General features: G+C 44.4%; 1 protein-coding gene across 4 annotated transcripts in view; it reads right to left on the bottom strand.

Annotated features, from left to right (window-relative positions):
* The window catches only part of LOC115322654 (histone-lysine N-methyltransferase SUV39H2), a 193,703-nt gene that overhangs the window by 131,013 nt on the left and 43,294 nt on the right, over nt 1-19,396 (bottom strand). For all 4 annotated transcript variants that reach the window (XR_006076672.1, XR_006076671.1, XM_029983005.4 and 1 more), the window contains exon 7: nt 5,149-5,382. Coding sequence is in view for 2 of the 4 variants with exons in the window: in XM_029983005.4 (XP_029838865.2) it covers nt 5,149-5,382 (234 nt within the window). In the remaining 2 variants the exon portion in view is untranslated. The remainder of the gene's footprint in view (nt 1-5,148; nt 5,383-19,396) is intronic.

Raw genomic sequence — 19,396 nt, 5'->3', positions numbered from 1 at the left:
AGGCGGTAGAGTGTCCAGGGCCGTCTTGCTGACTCACGAGGCAAGTGGCAGGTGATCTGTTTCCCCATCAAACGTTAGGCCATTTATGAACTCGTCAAACTTTAGGATGGCCCACATGCGGCCAGGGCCCCCTTTTCTGTCTGGCTATTTCATTGTTCCGTGGCTGTCAGACTGAGAGGCGAATGCCACTAGGTGTCTCTCTCCCGAAGCCTGAGTCTGTACCATTACAGCTCCAAGTCCGAACGCGCTTGCATCGGCCAAGATGATGGTTGGATACACAGGATGGTATTTTGCCATGCAGCGTTCCAAGGTGAGCAGTTCTTCGACTTTGATGAATGCAGAGTTTTGCTCATGAGACCATGTCCAAGCAGTGTCCTTGCATAGGAGCACTTTGATGAGGAATGCGATGTCCGACACATGTGAAGAAAAAGTGACCTGGATGGTTGACTGTGACTAGGAGGCGTCTGACTCCAGCAAAGTCAGTTGGTGGAATGATGTCCTTGATGGCCTGAAGCTTGTAGGAGTCTGGGCCGATTCCTCTTGCAGGTTTTCGCCAAACTTCGGTTTGGCGAAAACGGCATTTTTTTTGTTCAAGGTGATGCCTGGTTGAGAAATCCGATCCAGGACCTGTTACAGATGGTGGTTGTGCTCTTCCAGAGTGCTCCCAAACACCAGGATGTCATCTATCATGCAGACAATGGGCCGGTTAAGTTCGCACTCCGGAGCGCAAGAGTTTGGCGCTTCTTTCACTAAACGGACAGGATTGTCACCGGAGACTGACACTCGAGTGCGCTCTTTGTGCACCGAGAATTTCTCAGAGCGCAAGTGACTTTTTCGCGCTCCGTCACGTCACGTAAACAAACAAGATGGCTGTGCTGCTGTTGAGACCGTCGAGACGAAAGGCGTAGCCGGACTGCTGCCCCCTTTAAGTTGATTAGTGCTTAAATTCAGCAGGTAAAAACAATTTTATTTGAAAGCAAAGACAGCAATTAGCATTCCAAAAAAGGTTTGTTCGTGCATCTCACCTAAAAAAGAAATTCATCTATCAAACGGTAGCATGCCGATAGCACAGCGACAGAAAAGTTGTCGATATGAGGAGACAATTTGGACCGCTCTGTCCTTTTCGTAATGCTTAGCCTAGCGAATAAAGATACTTCGATTTGAAAGCCGAAACATCAGTGAGCGTTGAGAAAAAAGTTTGTTCGTGCGTCTTGCCTGCAAATGAATTGATCTATCGAACGAGCGTGCCGATAGCTCGGCGACAGAAAAGTGATGAAAAGACAGTCAGACCGCTGCCCTGCTCAGAATGCTTAGCCCAGCCGCAGCGAATAAAGATACTTAAATTGGAAAGCCGAAACACCAGTTAGCGTTGCGGGAAAGGTTTGTTCATGCATACCGCCTAAAAACGAATTGACGTGCTATCGAACGACGGTGTGCCGGTATCGGCGTGGCTTCCGTCTCGCTGCGAGACAGAACCGACAGAACCAGGGAATCTCTGACATATTTGAGGGTTTTCTGCGTCAACGAGTGGGCTCAAGAATGTTTTCTTCAATTTAAATCGGAACAGTATGCATGGTCAACAAATAGATCGGCCAAGGTAACCTTGCACATATGTGCAAGAAGCGAGTCTTTAAACCGTTCAGGAATATTAAAACGTTCGTAAAAACTTCATAATGTCGCCGTCTCTTTTGCTTTAGATTCTGCCGTTCCACACGAACCTTATTATTTATCTTCGAAATATTTTCGGCTTCTGCCACCCGTATTCACGGTCGGAAGGAGCTTGTGTGGCCCGTCAATAGTTTCTGGCCGTGTTCCAAAACTTACTCGATCTAACTCTAGGGTAAAGGTGGTTATCAAAAACCTACCCAAGTCCAGCGTTTCTCCATTTTTGTTGTCACGGATCCATTCAAGTAGGTTCGGAACGCAGCCTCGGTGTGTCGCGCTCCTGCACGCTATGCGTCGTTTAGTTGCTGCGCTCGGAGTATGAAACTCGGAGCGTCGGAGTAGGAGTAAAGGAGTGCCAACTTAACGTGCCCAATGCCTTCGAGGCCTTACAGAATTCGCAACATCTGCTTCTGAAAGAATTCTGGTGCCGAGGTGATTCTGAAGGGCATATGGCAAAAACGGTATTGACCAAAAGGCGTGATGAAAGTTGTCAGTTCCTCAGACTCTGCCGAGAGCTTCACCTGGCAGAAGCTTGTCTTTGCATCCAGCTTCGAAAAAACGGTGGCATCTCCGAGAAGTCCGAGAGTCTGGTCGACGGTCGGCAGGTCATGGCATTCTCTGAGGGCAGCTTCGTTCAGCTTCGTCAAGTCGACGCACAGTCTGTAGTCACCAGAAGCTTTGGGGACCACGACCAGTCGTGAGCACCAAAGTGTCGGCTTGTCCACTCTGTGGATCCCCCCTTGCTGCTCAAGTTTCTGTAGCTGATCCTTTATGATATCTCGCAGAGGGATGAGGTGCTGGTGTTCGCAGGCTTTATGGCACAAAAGCAACGGACGCCATATTGTGCCAAACTGAAGACAATCAAGCTACTATGTTCGCAATGGTGCAAGACAGGAACTATAAAGACAGGTAAAACTAAATCTGGTATATGAAGCCAGTACTAGTAATAAAAGCCACAAGTCTTAAAGAAGACAAGAGGATGATTTCCCAGTAAGAAAGCTGGGTGAAATGAGATGTGGTATAGAAAAACGTTCTGGAAAATGATTATGGTGTTCTGTTTCGAGTTTGAACAGAGCCACAAAATATGAAGAATGGTAAGCAAGTCTCCAAACAATGACAAACTGGTGGATTGTCCCCGCACAGGAAATACTTGTGGGCGACAGAAGAGAGGCCGATTTGAAGCCGACAGATCAATACTTCATGCAATCTGTTCCTAAATGAAGAGCTCTCCCAGGATCCGAGAACCGGCTTGTTATGTGAAGCTTATTATTGCGCTCCACGTCCAATTAGCAGAGGGATGGAGATTTTGCCGTGGAACCCTGCACAAGAAAGGCACTGCATCTGGCATAAACAGGATCGTGTATTCCTGTGTGAGCATGCCAAGGCCTTGGAAAAGGTGCCGAGGTTGAGAGGAGAGCTCAGCCATGAACTTCATGACCCCAAGTGCCTGGATGGCAAGAAAAGCCACGAGAGGGACGGTCAGCGACTTGACGACATACAGTCGTTGCCGTGTAGTTTTGCCTCTCCACAGCAAGGCGACCATGAAGGAGCCCAGGATGTTGAGTGGCTGCTCTTCCAGTCCTGACAGGACGTTGTCGACTCGGTTCAGGGATGGTGGCAGGTTCAGGAAAGTCTACGAGACAGCTAAGACTTCTGTTCCTGAGTCCACCTTACAAGTTTCTGTGTAGCTGTCGACTGCGAAATAAAAATTATCTGGCTCTTTCCAGGCTGTGAACAGCTTGTAACTGTATTCACGGAATCCTGCTCAGCCATTGTTTCTTGGCGCGGCATACGTTGGCCAAGTGTTATTTTTTGTTGCAATTATCGTTGCGCATTGGAGATTCAGAGCGGGTGTGCGCAGCGCAACCGTAGTAGTCGTACTAACCTGCGTTGCTACATTTCCGGTTGGTCTGGGAGTCTTCAGAGGGTTGGCCACTTTGTGACTAAGGCCAGCGAGATTTGGAAGTATTGACACTTGCTGAGCTTGACCCTGTTTCACGTCCTGTGAGCTTAGTTTTCTGTCTTTCAGCATCTTCGGCCTGCCTGGCCTGATTACACGCTTCTTTGAGGCTCAACCTCAGATTCCGACAAAGCTGGTTGACCAGTCAAGCATCGTGCAGGCCAACTATGAAGCATTCCCGCACGAAGCGTTTTTGAATTTCTGCGGACTGGTAGTTGCACCGTTTAACCAGCTTGCAGAGTTCCGCGTAGTAAGTGTCGACGGTCTCACTGGGTTGCTGCACCCTTCTGTGGAACTGTGCCAACTCAAAAACCTTGTTGAGGGTGAATGAAGTGGTCCGTAAACTTGGCAACCACGGCGGCGTAGTCGTCCAACTTGTCACCCAAGCCAAACGTCGAAAGAAGTGGACGACCATCCGGGCCCATGCAATAGAGCAATGTGCGGGCTTGGGCTTGCACTGTAGATTCACTGAGACCTGAGGAGAAGGTGCTAGTCCTCGAAAAGGCTTAGCCATGCAGGCCATGAGCTGGAATTCTCAAAGTCGATGCGGTTGGGTTGGCGCAGAGAGATGCCTGCTCGTGACGGAGGCTTGTCGTTTTCGGCCATAGTGGCAAGACGGACAACGTGCTGATTACGGCGTACTGCTGACTATTGGCAAGTGGGAGCAGGTATGCTTAGCAGCCGGTGACGATGCAGGCAAGGCGAGCAAAGATGGCGGGTGGAGACATTGCGAGAGTTTAGCGTGCGGCAGCAGGCTACACGGTTGTGGCGGTTGAGCACCCGGACGAGAGACGCTTTTAGTGGATGGTAGGCCTAACTGCACAGAAGTCAGGCATGCAAACGGGATCGGCACCATATGGTAGACAACATGCCAATCCCACTTCTGACACCAAGTCGAGAGATGAGCAGTGACACTTGAGTACCCGAGTGCCGGCAACAGAAGAGACTGGTCTATTTCGCTACTGCCATATGTACCCATAAGCTGGCATAGAGTGGCTGAAGCACCATTGAATCACGGAGGGCCATGCTCTCCACAATTATGACTTGTATTCCCAGAACTTCCAGACTTGAACCGCTTACCTGCATCGCTCACATCAATTAATGATGACACACACTTTTGTACGTTTATTACCAATTTCATGTTCCCTGCTGTTTAAGTATTGTATATATTGTTCCTTTTGTATTATTACCATTGTTCCCAGTCCCCTCTGTGATGCCTTGTGGCCTTAAGATAAAACGAATAAATAAACTAAATAAATAAATAAAAAGTTACAGCACCTCAGCAAAGTGGAATCAAAGACAACACTTAATGACACTATCCTCTGACCTTTGGAAGACTATTTCCCATCCAGGTGTGGCAACCCCCAAATCCAAGTGTATCATACTGAGACTTCTTCAACATTCAATCCACCAGAGGGTATGTCAAGAGACAACTGCTATGTCCTAACCAAAAGGCATGCCCGTTGGCAGACGCTAAAGCATCTACTTACTTGCCTTTCAGCAGTCAGACTTCTTCAACTCACCTTGAGGTAGACAAAGTCGTTCGGCATAGGTGGAGTCTCAAGATCCACATAGTTTTCAACGAAAAGGGGGCACCGCTCCTCCGAGGCCTTGTTGATGTACTTTTCCCAGTCCGCGATGACCTTGGCCTGCTCTTTCCGCGCTTCTACCAACTCCAGGAAATTCTGCCAGGACCCAAAGAGCACCTCCAATTTTCGTGACAGGCACTTGTCCGTGAGGTCAAGCATCTCCAAGATCTGAAGAGGACATGGTTGCGATGTGGTGATGCCAAGTGGTCAAGTTGTAATTGTAACAGATCACTACTTCTCGTTTGTGATCCAGCCTCTTCAACAGTTTAAATCAAATTGGCAGGTTTTACATGCCAAACGAAAGCATGCTACAGCGAAGGACTGAGGGTTAATTTCGACAAATTAGACATTGTAAGGCACAACTGAAATCTTGGTTATACCATACTTTTTCCCCAATGAGCCTCAGTCAGATTGCAAAGCGCCTCGGCCAAAATTCAAACCCACCCCTTGGAGTTCTTTAGGCTGGTTTGAGCTAGTAATTCTGCATTTAGGGCCCAACTGCAAGAGTTAAATATACCATACACTTGAACGGTCAGGCTCCCGTTTTGCAACACGATCCAGAAACTTGATGGGCATGGCAGAAACGAAAAAGATGTTGCCTGTACTGTTCCTATTGAATTTTAACAGGCAATTCTGTGGTGCACGCCCTATCCAGCATGAAGAGAACTACAATTGCAATCAATGACGATTATGAATGTCTACCAAGCCTCGACAAGGCTATTGCACAAACAGGCAGCCAGTGAAACCACAACTGTCCCCCCAGCACTGAGCAAGTAAAGGCAGCCCACTGAATTAGTATAGGAACGGCAGATTGGAAAAGGTTCATCACCTAAACTGCTCTTGCTTTAACAACAGACCAGTAAATACACCTTCCGTAAAGGTCTTAAAAGAATGACTGGACTGTAGCGGTTCTGCAAGGCCCCGAAGTGTTTCGTGAAACTTGCTCGAAATGTCGGATATTATTTTTGAGGATATCGAGCTGAACTCTAGCCCCAAAACTAGACTAGAAAAGATGACTGGCGAGGTATTTTAAAACCAAAAGCAGAGGAGGGTTAAAATCAGAGAAGTAAATAAATACACGACACAAACTAAATGCACTTCAGGATTAAAAAATACAAAGCATGAAAAGAACATGTAAAATATGGCTGCACAACATTAACAATGCGTTCATCGCTCCCCAGTTTCTCCAGGTCTTTTTCCCTTCCCTTGAGTGTGCATAGAAAAAAATGCCCACCATCTTCACGAGAGGCGAGATAAAAGGCAGTGGTGGATATGTCGCTATATTCTCCACACCCGAGAAAAAATTGTGTTCTCGGTCTGCAGCCAATTCAATCAGACACAGCTCGAGTGTGTTGGCCACGGCGCAATGCTTCCTTTTTCCTTCTTATGCATTCAGAACCTGACCAAATTTAGTAGGATTAAAATAAAGTGACATTACATGAGTTCACAAACTGGTTACCAAAACAGGAAGAAAAACCCTTTGGGTTTTTTTTCCATTGTTTTATACTTTTTACCAAAAATCTTCTGGCCTAAAATTTTCTCTGTAAGGTTGTTATTAAATAGAGGAATTTGAAAAAAATCAAGATGTTACACCTTGCACCATCTTGGTGCAAGGTGCAACATCTTGAAAAATTGGGGATGGGCACTCCTCAGGACTGACAGCAAATATGCAGAAAAAACACAAGGTAGGGTGGGTCCATTCAGGACCGTTGCATGCAAATCAAGTTTCATTGCATTGCACCGGCAAGCTTGAAAAGTAGCCAACATAGGAACATCTTGGTTAGCCAGGTGTATCCAGAATATGGGTTGGGTTCTTGACATGCCCTATGTTTACTTTTTAAATGTTTCAAAAGTAGTGGGTGGATGCTTATTGTGACATGAGCGCATGCTCAGTATTTTACGGGGTAGCTAAAAAGAGTGTTGGAGTACGCCTTTAATTCTCAGATGTAAAGCAGAGGTTTCGTCAGGAATTTCATTGAGCTGTCTAGATGACAAATTTTAACCTGGAATGCGTTTTAGGGCTGGTTTTCAAATCAGGTACATCACGAAAGCTTGGTACAAAAACATGAAAGCACAGCCAAGTCCCCCCTCGACAATTTCAGGTGACTAATGAAACGCTTTGTCCCCTGCCAGTAATGGAACCCTAAACCTCTTGCTCCGTAGTTCGATGCTCTACACCTGCACTAACAGATTGGCTTGGCTAAGTGTCCTTACAGCTGCTATGTATTCGTGTTGCTGCAAAACATGGTGCCCTTATGTTGAAAGAGGTCACATGATCTCAGATCATGTGATACCCCATGTCAATGTTAACATGAACACATTGTAACATTTGAGCTTATAACAAAGTCGGTTAAAACGAAATAGCGGCTATAGCAAAGTGATCATGACTTCCCATTCACACCTTTTCAATGTATTTGTGTTTGTAAGACAGGACAGGGTACTTTGCAGACTCTAACCAATTTCTTCAATGTGCCCGACGTTTGTGTTTGTTTTTAACAAAGAAGATTGATTGGCTCTTGCGGATATAGGAAAGAAAAATTTTGTGATCATTAAAAAAGAATAAACTTCAAAAAGTTTACCAAGTTACAGACAACCGCACATTGCTGCTGCGACTGAACAGCCACCCAGAACGGGGCAGATGATAAAGCAAAGGCTGGCGGCAGTGGCCTCTGCATCGTAGTACGCCACTCATACCTTATCTGGGAAGCGGATTTTCCACATTGCACGCGGAGAATCCGTGGAAGCATGCCGAGAGGGGCATTCAAAGTGCTGGTGACAACTGGAGAGCTTAAATTGAAGTCGCCATTCAATAACGGATGCCTCCAGCGCCGACTGGTCATGAGTGCGCATGTGCGTGGAGAGGATGAAAGCAGGCAGAAAGCCGGGAACGTTCGCAGACAGTCAACGCGTTAGTAACCTCCTCGCAGCTCATAATGCAAATGCGGCCCTTAAAGGGGTAGGGAAACGAAATTTCAGCGCTCATTTTCTGGCTTTAATGTGTTGCATGTTGCACCCTAACCTCAAAAACACCAGTCTTCCGTTGAAAAGCACAAGAAAACTAATTTTAAAGCTAAATAAACGATCTTCAATGTGCACCTGGTGGATGCATGCGGAGCCTATTTAGGAGGTAGTCTAGCAACATTGTGGAAACTGCTACGTAGCCGTGACGTAGCAGTTTCCTTCGGAGCAGCGCCGCTCTTTGGTTTTTTAACATTTTCCTTCTTAGCTTTCCTCCTCAACTCACAAGTCGCGCATTGTACCAAACGGTTCAAGAAGACGGAAAGGAAGGACTCCCCTCTTTCTCGGACCCTCGTTCGTGCAACCGGACATAGCCATTCTCCCCCTAGAAAATTAGCCTGTCGCTCAGAACTCGAACAAAAGTTGCTTTCCCCACCTCGTTCAGCCCTAAGCTGACAGTGTTGTGGAAGCTACGTGCTCCTTGGGCCAGCCACAGGCTCGTCACCCCACGGGCACTTCGAGCGGCTCGGTTGTAACGCGCTGACGCTATTGATACCATCACAACACTGACAACACCACCAAGGGCAAAGCTCATAACCACGCCTGCCTTGCTACTCAACGAACGCGGGAAATCTTTTCTTTCTGTTTTTGTTTGCGCCGGATGTCCCATGACGCATCGCGCTCTCCGTTCGCTTCTCTTCCGAGCGTTTGCTCGAGTGCACCGTTTGGAACGAAAAATATGGCCAATCGTTCAAAATACAAACACGCGATTATCATTTATGGTTATTATACGTCATGCTTGACTCATTTCCAAACGAAATCTGAATATTTCAATTTTTGTTTCCGTACCCCTTTAAGGGGGAACACTGCATCTTGAGCTTTTTTTTTCTTATTTATAGTCCAACCCAAATGAAATTTATAGAGCATAATCATCTTCCCATTCTGATGATAAATATGTACTTTGTTTTAAAATAGCTTGGTTAGTTTTGATAAAATAAACTATTTTATTTGAACATTTTATGGACGAGATTCCAAAAACTTATGATGACGAAACTCAAAAAGTAATATATCTCTGTAAACTAGAACGTCTACAGAATCCAATAAGGTATAAATGAAGGCTCCATGATTATTTATAACATTTTTACGGCATTTCGAAATTTTCAGTGTATAAATTAATTTTTACAATCTATATTTGAGGTGCTAACAGAAAATACTGATGCCTAGGTTGATGCAATTAGACCCCTTATTGAATACCCCACTTATACACCTACCAAAGAAAGAAAGAGGAAGATTGGTTGTGTACAGGTCGAGATACGGTTTCCGCAAAATAGAAAACTACGCAAAAAGTTCATTTCGAGAAAACAGCAAAAAACGTTCACGGACACATTTTTACTGCACTTTCCAAAAATTCTTCATCTATCTACAAGGTAGAGGTTTAGTAGCCACCAGGAACATAGTCCGTGTGCATTTGGCCTGTGTGCCTCTTCTTCATGGCCCTCTGGATACCATCCTGGCTGGCTTGCTTGGTGTCCGATGCGACATTCCGGGTCCGTTTTTGCCGAGGCAGCCCATAAACGTGTGCGATTGTACAGTGCAGAGTGAATGAGTGAGTGATACTATGAGGTGCATCATTGAATGCATTGCGGGAGTGAACTATTCTCTTAGATTAAAGGTGCCGATTGAGGAAAAAATTGTTCGTTGCGTCAATAAAAATTTGTTTTTCACTAAAGATTGGTTTAGAACGTTGTATCTCGCCACAAATACTGTCCCTAGAAAAAGCAAAGAATGCAGGAGCATCAGTCGTCCCGGGAAGTGTGTTCTTCTTTGGCAGGGAAAGAGCGGAAAATGTTCTTTGGGCAAAGAAAACTACAACGTACAAGCCACAAGAAAGTAGAAGCCTGCAAGTGACTTCTTCGCCTACAAGTATATATTGAGGAGACTGAATTCGATCCTCTGGATTGGTGGAACTTGTGCCAGCACGAGTTTCCGCACCTCATTCTTGCAGCGCAGTTTGTGCATGCCGCCCCAGCATCAAGTGCATCATTGAAAAGAGACTTCTCACTAGTGAGTATTAATTTAAGAAAGGCGAACCAGGCTGAATCCGTCCGAGTGGACAATATTCTGTTTCTTCTATGCAACAACCTCGACAAGTAAAATTATGTGTGTGTGCGTTTTCTTTTTCTCGACAGTTTGTACTGAGTTGTTTCTAAGTATATGGTTCCGAGCATGCAGTGGAGAGTTTGCATTCAACACTGTGACCGATTGGAGGAGTTGCCGTTATTGAATATTGTGATACAGTTTAATCTCGTTAAATCAAACTCTCTTAATTCGAACTCGAACTTAATTCGAATCTGTCTCTATGGGAGGAAACTCCCGATAATTCAAACTCTGCGTTATTCAAACATATGTTCGGTCCCCCTCGAGTTAAAATTAACAAGATTGGACTGTATTTTCCCAGTGGTGTACACTCGCGCCTTACCTCCCGGTAATTCAATATATACACGAGTATTTTGCTGCTGCGGGTGAGCACCTTTCCTCCCACTTTTTTACTGTTAGGCCTAAAAAAGATGACACAATGTTATTAGTCTGTCCTTTGACAATTTTCATGTTTATAAAATATGCGTCTGCTTGAGGTAGGTTCTACAAAGCAAAAAGGAAAATACATATAAATTATCTTCCTTTTGAGCGCATATACTGAAGAGAGCATCATCAATGTCACGGACTCCTAAGAAGATCTAATAACTGCAATCATCTTTCGAGCGATGCGAAGTGTCTCTGGGAGGATGATCATTCATTTTATAAATATGATAAAACAGAATACGATAGAACGACTTTCACCCGATTCTGACACGAAGAGTTTTTTGTAGAAAGCAAGCAGACGGCTTATAGAATACCATCCAGATTTTTTTTTTTTTTTTAAGGTTTATTAATGTTTGATTTTACTATGTACAATTAGTGTGCAGATTGAGAGTCGGATACATTTCTGAATTTTGTGGATGCTGTTCGGATACTAATACAAAGTCTGCAAATGCAGATAGGATGCGGATACGAAGTCTTTGGATGCGGATCGGATGATAAAATCGTTATCCACGCAGGGCTCTAGCAATAGTCAGCATTTCCTCGAAACAAATTGTTTTCCAAGCAGCCTAAGGCATGAATGACTCAACCCCCAAGGCCTCCAAGAACCCTTTCTAGCGTCAAACGAATTAAATGTTCATTCTGGGTGCAAAGATACCACCTTTAGAGCTTGAAACTCTAGTTGTTGATTCCCACTGTTTAATAAAGAGTAGGGGTGTGCGAATATTTAAAATTAAGATAGAAATAAAATATTTTTAATAATATATTCAAGAATTTGCTTTCGACCCTTCGAAAATATTTAGCCTCAATCGAACATTTGCGAAGGCAAATGTCAAAAGAAACAACAATAAGTGTCATGATAAAAAGAAGTGTGCCACTGCTTGCACCTCAATGTACGTACACCTGTGCCCCTCCTTACCGACTGCTACAAAAGAAGAAACAGGTTTAAAGGAGCTGTGCAATGATTTGAACATTGAAAGAATTTGCATCTTCTACTTTTGGCATTGTTCACCTTGTCACGAATGACAGAAAACACACCTCCTTTCATCGAAATGTTGTAATTCTGCCACGTAATCGCGAGGCAAAAGTTGAAATATTCCCCGACCTGCAGCCGCGAGCAGCGGCCATGAGAACCACGTGGCACGACGTCAATGGGGGACTCGTAGAAAGATAGGAAGTTGCGCAAATACCTGCTCGATAAAAGGTAATTTTTCTATAAATCTTGTCGTTCCAACATAGATATAAATGCGTCAAAAACCTGGTATCATAGACTGAACTCCTATTATATAGAGTTTTAGTGGTGCCATCTATCCTAGGTCCACAAAACCGTCAGCTCTATCTGCTATCTGCCGGAGGGGGACGGGGGCAGAGCCGGACGGCGATGGCCGGACCCAGAAGAGACTTTCCTCCTTTCGCCATGTTGACCGTGCTGCGCAAACATCTGGTCATATGGTTGCGAGCGGGTGAGTTCTCACTGCTCACTGATGGCTCTAGAGAGAGCGCTTCACCGGAACCCCGTGCGTCCCCCATTGACGTCACAGCGCACGTGACTCGGAAGCAGACTTGTGCTCGTTACTTGAAAAATGTAATGGATTACATTTACAAATAACCGAGCCTCAAATGTAATAGGTTACCGTTAAAAATTACTTCCGTTGAAAAGGAACGAATTACTTTACTCGTTATGTTACAAATTACTTTCACATTACTTTTCCAGTACACTTATCCAGAAAAAAACAGAAACAATATTGAAATTTTTCAAAAATGTTCCGCAACACTATTTTTCATTTCTCAAACACCCATACTACAATAGTTCTTGTAAAAATTAAATATTGTATTTAAGAGAAAGAGTGTAGGGGCACTCCGTTCACTTGTAAGCTGACAAGGCACCGACCGCTGCATGCAAACCCGCCATCCCGCTAGCTTACGACCTCCGGAAATGGTCCCTGGAATTGTGCGGAAAAAGCTGGCGGTGCGCATGTTGAGTTGCAGCGTCCACCTCCGCTACGAGATTCGAAGCTAAAGGCGCGTTCACACTCTTGCAACCGAGTACGACCGAGAAAGACTTCTTGGGACCGGATGCACTGAGCGGAGCTGGTCCTAAGAGATCGCAAGAGGCTTAAAAACCGGTTTGGTCTCTCTCGGTCGCACTCGGTTGCAAGAGTGTGAACGGGCCTTTAAGTAGCAATCTACGAAACCTCCCTTTTGACTTGGGTGTTTCGCCTGTTATTCACAAGAAAAGAAAAACTACGTTGTAACGTTACAATGTATAGCCGATGCAGAATACAGGTGTCCCAGCTTACCTTGATGTGTTTCCGTAGATTAGAGTTTGTTGTTCTTGCTGATGACAATGTGTTTTTTTTTGGCAAGCAAAGTATGCACTGAAACTCTAAGTTTCCGTTCTCCCTAATGCCCTGAATTTTGAACACCTAATTAAGAGATGGCCATGGAGACGACGGGCACTCCATGACTGAAAACTTGACCAGTCAGAGAAAAAGTGGTGGTTATGGGTTATCGATCGTTCATCGGTTCTCACTTTCATACCAATATTCGTGGAGGCCAGGGGAGGGGAGGGCATTGAGAGCAAGAGAAGTGGTGGCCATAAAACAATAGAGGATCACACCACGTTTACGCTTTCTCTCTCTCTCTCCCTGTCAGGATTCCTTAGATGGCCTAATCCCACCCCTTTTATGTCGACAGTTGACTGTAAAGTGAGGAGTGGACTCGACCACCATGCCCAGACAAGTAACCAAAAGAAGTATCGTCCGTACCCTCGAAGACGATGCTCTTAGCCTTGCGCCAGACGCTTTTGAGCCATGGGTCAAGAGCGTGCTAGAATAAAGTAGTGCACATCAAAGACTAAGAGAATTGGACCCCTTCGCACGAGGCTGCATTGTCTTTTACGCGAGTTGTAAACCCGCGAATCGGGGGGTGGGGGTACGGACCCGCGTTTGATGTCTGTGCAGGTGGCTGGACACGGCAAAGAAGTTGGAAAGGGTGAAACGGTGCAAAACACAAAAATAAATAAGCACGAAGAGCTTTCTCCTGCACGGGAGAAGAAGAAAAGCACGATGGAAGGTGACGGAGAGCCTACTCGGCGTTGTCTCATGTCTTACTTGATCTTTGTCTTTCGTATATCTGTACACGCCTTGCCCGATTTAGAGCGCAGTTCTTAGGCGCCCATTCCTGGCTTGAGAGGTGTCGGCGTCGCTATCGCCACCAGCGTAACCGCAGGAAAAATTTTCCACTAAATTCAGCGAAACAATATTTCCCGCTAAATTTAGCGGAAAAAATTACCTGCTAAATTTAGCGGAAAACTTCCCCCGCTAAATTTAGCCGGAAAATTTCCCCGCTAAATTTAGCCGAAAAATTTCCCCGCTAAATTTAGCGGAAAAAATTCCCAGCTAAATTTAGCGGAAAAATTTATGAAGAATGAGAGGCGAGCAGGAGAGGAGGAGGGGCATCGCCTCCTCTCCGTACCTTCCCCCCCTCCTACTCAAGAGCTGCGCTCCAATTCGGCGTTACAGGGAGTTGTAAACGTCTTAATTTCTTCTAGTGGTTCTAGTGATCGGTCAACAAAAATCAGTTTTTTTGGCTATTCTCCCCTTCCTGTTGTTTTTGTTGAGCTTGCTCTCTTTATGCTGCTGAATATTCTGCTCGTATTGCTCCAGTTACTGTATTATGCTCATAATTTTAAAAAATAACGAGTAATTAAAGTAATCCGTTACCAATATTTTGCAACGAAATTACATTATAAATTACTGCCAAAAAAAAGTAAAGTGGCAATTACACACCAACTCATGTTTACAAACAAACCGGAGCGCCCCTAGCGGACGCCACCTGCGCCGCGCATGCGCGATGGGGGTGTGGGCAAGAAGCTCGCCGTCGCCCATAAACAAACCATTGAAACGTGATGTTGTCGGCGTCGGTGTGAGTCCCCCTACCCTTTTTCGCGCTCGAATTGTTGATTCTACGTTTTCCTGGCGATGTCCGACTACTTGAGCGGCGTCAGCGAAATTACCGAAGCTCGTTACACCGCAAAACTTCGCGTGAATAATGTGACATGTGGCGATTCATTCCGCGTGGACGCCGCAGTATGTACGCTATAGCCTATTCACATGATGCGATTTCGCTCGCAATTTTCAGTCGCGACGCCGCTTGGGCTACAAAAGCGTGAACCGTAGCTGAGATAGTCGACGTTGATACTGAAAATCGCAAGCAAGAATCGGACCAAGTGAATTAGGCCTAACAAGTCGGTGATGGTCACTGGTAACGATGATCAACATCTCCTTGTATCTACTGTTTACACCGAGCCTGCTTACCAACCTTCGAATTTGAGTCTTTTGATGCCTGCACTTACTTCTTACCGCAAGTACCGGGCCAACATTTGGTGTACGCGCCGGGGTCGTCTAAGAGAGCAGACGACAATCAGAAACGTTTGAAAGAGCAGACGACAGTTCAAACGATCAGGCGGCCGTTTGAACTTGAAGGCGCACTAAACGTGGTCCGCAGGTGGTCCGCACAACTTGACGGTTTTCTGGTGTTCATGTTGGAAGGAAACAAATAAATCTGATGACCATAAGTGTCCGTGAATTCAACCCAAAGTGCTTCCCGCCCAAGCAATCGTTGTCCGACGGCGTCTGTTTTCCCCTTTTCACGGCACATATCCAGATTCTCGGACGAACCGAGCACGTGAAAACTGACCTTCAAACCTTTCTCGAAACTTTTGGTACGGCCCCAGTCGCGGCGTTTTGATGAGAAGGCAGGTTTTTGTCTGGTTACTTTCAAAACAACGCAGGAATACACGTCTGGCATGGGGACTTCTGCCCACAGTCCCAGACTGGAAGTGCGACCGGCGCGCAACCACCGCGCCGTGACGTAACAGAGATGAGTTTGTGTATAAAACTGCTTTAGAAAGTAACAAATTACAAGTAATCCGTTACTTGTAACAGATGACTTCCCAGGTCTGCTCGGAAGACGGTAGAGAAGTTGAGAGGTGCCAAAAACCTCAATCTTTGTCCATTTTTAAAATAAAAACTAGAACATGCAGGCAAAAGCGGTTTTTTGTTCTTCCCTTCGGAAACTCCCAAATTATTTAGGCAAAGCACAAAAATCATTGCACAACTCCTTTAAAAGGATCAAAATGTAGCTGCCAGACCTTAAAGTTTATATGCATTAAACAACAGACATTGACTACTAAGTAATACAAAAAAGTATTGTGTCTGTATTTAAAAAACCGTGTTTAGAACTTTTTTTTTTTTTAAACTGTGATACGACCATGTGAAACCACTGGGCAACATAAAACAAAAATTCACTGAAGCAACAGATGCTCAGCTTTATTAAGTGGTCAGATAATAAATTGAGGGTGATAAACACATTGAGTCATTTATAGGAATTCTTGCATTGTTGTGTGCTACCACATCATGTAATTATGATGCAGTGTTGATTTCAAACACATTAGTGTCCTCTGTCGTTTTGTAACCATCGTAACCATACTGCTTATCCCGCTGTGCCTCGCGTTCGTTATGAAATGCGACTGACGATTAGAATAAAAATTAAACATAAAGTGAAGCAATAAAAAATTGAAGTCCCAAGGGGATTTGAGCCCAAAACATTGCGAAACCAGCAGCAAGGAGGGACGCACGCGCATGAACAGTCGACTATCAATCAGCACATCCCTTTTGGGTCATTTATTTTAGTGGGCGTAGTCTTAACACATGATTTTCTCACAACTGGCTTATGATTAAATTTCTCTCTAAAACACTGAAATAAAAAAAAATTTCTAAGTGGCCCACCTTCGTTTTTATTTCAAGAACCCTAGTAAAAAAACATTTGGCTCCTAGCGGACATTACTGATTTTCCCCTTTATGTGAAAAATTAAGATATTTGTAGGTGCATTTTAGCAAACACAGTGCATTGCAGTGCACTGCAATGTGGTGAGTATGGGTGGGCCAGGTGGGTTCATATTTTTTTAATGAGCCATCTGTAGAGTGTCACCACCTAGCAGTGTAAGCACGAGGCACAAGCGAGTTAACACGCGACCAAGTGATACTGGGTCACGGGTTGCTGACGAGAGTAATGAACTTTTTTATGGAGTCGATCTTACCGAGTTAGAGAAAAATTGTTCACACATATCTATACCCATCTTCATACTCAAATCAAAGCTGACATAAAATAGCGCATACCCAAGTCATCGGTTCCTTATACATGAGAAACTATGATAGCCTGGCTGTTGAGGTTTGTTCTTGACAAGATGCCAGTCAATGTAATTTGCGAAAAAGCATAGCCCTTGCTAAACGATGACTTTAAAGCGCAGCTCTTAGGCACCTGTTTCCGACTTGAGCATCGTTGCCGTCGTCGTAGCTGCGCATTTAATTAGGGCACGTTTTTGATAATGACTTCATACGAGACGTTTCGAAGGCCACGCGTGACGTTACGAGGAGCACGAGTGAAGTCAGCAGGAACTCGAGTAATGTCACAAAGGTCACGACGAAGATCACGACCCTCACAGTGAAGGTCACAGCTTTCACGTGACCTTCACGAGTGACGTTAACTGGGAGGAGAAAGGGATAAGGAGGGAGGGAGGGTGAGGAGGAGGGGAGGGAAGAGGAGCAGCATGGAGCAGGGAGATGGAGGAGAAGGAGGAGAGAAAGGGAGGAGGAGGGGCATACCCTCCTATCTGTACCCTCCCTTCCTCCTCAAGAGCTGAGCTCTACTTCGGCATTACAGGGAGTTGTGAACATCTTTCATTTTCTTTTTGTTAAATAGAACAATGTATACTTGACAGGTCAGCTGACATAAAATTGCTGTTCATCACATAAAAGAGGTAACAACAGGCTTCTATATGTTTGAGAAGCTACATATATATGTCAGGAAAACAAAAAACTTCGAAATCAAATGTTTTGTTCAAGGCCTTCCCAAATCACTGATACACATGCATATTGAGCATAACAATGCCAGAAAAGATTTGCAGAGCATCCTTAATATAATTTGGGGGTGTTTTTACTTATCAGTATTTCTTTAAAAGTGATTGGCCCTTCATTTATGTTGTCACATCTTCAGTTAGTAATTAACTATATTTTTATTGTCATCAATAAATTTGACCGCACAAATTTCTCATAGCTGCATGAGAATGACACGGAAACATGCATTTTTGTTCGCTGTTTGGCAGTGTGAACAACCGGGTCGTGGGGTGTGCCAAAAAGGACTTGCTCACATGACAGATCTAAAGGAAGATACACAAAATGTGCGGAAAGAAAAAGGTAGGAAATGGCATTCTTCAGAATTAAACAATACCTTACTGCAAAAAGAAAGACAGAGATGTAACAATATCCCTAATTACACATAAACAGTGCAAAGGACAGACAAAGATTTTTATATTCCCAGCATAAATCACATTGGGCATCAGCTTGCACAAACGAGAAACTTTGCGAAATACTGCTTCGGGCGGATAATGTTATAGCAGTTTTATGTGCACTTGTTTTGGGTCCTTACTTTATGACTTTGTGCTTTATCAGTCATGCATTCTAACATTTATTAGGTTGTCGCATATCATCACGACACTGTTATATACACTGCACAACTTTACAATTCGGAGATCTAGTTTTGCTAGTGTTGCAATTTTGTATCTCACCTGGAAACTGAACCGTTTAACATGGCTTGTATGTGACGTGATCATACTCTATACTGGCGGTCAATGCGATTTGGTCTTGCTGACAAAATTAAAGTCAGTGGCGCAAAATGCCACATTAGAAAGTTTGCACTCCGTAGAAAGGTTGCCACAATAGCAGCTAATGTAAGGTCAGCGCAAGCCATGTATTTGAGAGATATATTACTGCTGCTTGGTGCAGCATCTCAAGGAACGGCGCGAGCGTCTGGCACCACGAAAACACATTGGCAAAGAAAGTAGTTATTGGGGCCACGCTCTCTAAAAGGTGCCATAGATGCAGGGCCGAGGAACCTTTACAACACAGTATGTATTTAAACTGCACCCTTTTTTTTTTTATCTTTTAGATAGTTTTTACTGCTAAGGGTCTCTTGACCCTTCTCCGTATGAGGATATTAATTCATCAATCATATTTATGTCACTTGTTAACAGTAATCTTCCATTGCTTTTATTTTTAACTAAATAACTGTGCAGTTGAAACAAAATATGGAGGTGGTCGAAGCTCGAGGAAGAACCTGAGAACGATACTTTTATAAGACTAGAGCGGCTGCAAATGTTCAACTGTACCACTGAAGCCACTAGGATTTTTCTTTTCAGGTATTACTGCCGTACACACTTGTTTTATGCAATGTCGGAATAATAAGTCAAAGGTCCTATTAACTCCTTTTAATGCTTCTATTATAGAAAACAACTTTCTGAGACAGTTCAGCAACAACGAAAGCATGTTTGGGTGCCTCATTGATCTGTACGTGTAAAAAAGGTCGAAGAACAATTTTCATACTTTCAGCAAGTACCGCTAAGAACAAATGTTTGACGTTGAAAACCTGCGAGACGCCTTTAGTTTTCCTTTTTGAACAATGCCGTAAGCAGAAAAAATAAAGAAAAAAACAGCTTTTCTCTCCCCAACTTGCAATTAGAACAAACAGCCATGTGATCAGATGCTAATTATATACCTTCAGTGTTCATCATAGTTATGTACTGGGG

This window comes from Ixodes scapularis, unplaced genomic scaffold (genome assembly GCF_016920785.2).
Source record: "Ixodes scapularis isolate PalLabHiFi unplaced genomic scaffold, ASM1692078v2 PGA_scaffold8__174_contigs__length_109621045, whole genome shotgun sequence".
NCBI lineage: Eukaryota > Metazoa > Arthropoda > Arachnida > Ixodida > Ixodidae > Ixodes > Ixodes scapularis.
Note: the sequence above shows the minus strand (reverse complement) of the source record. Positions and strands in the feature narration are given on the sequence as shown.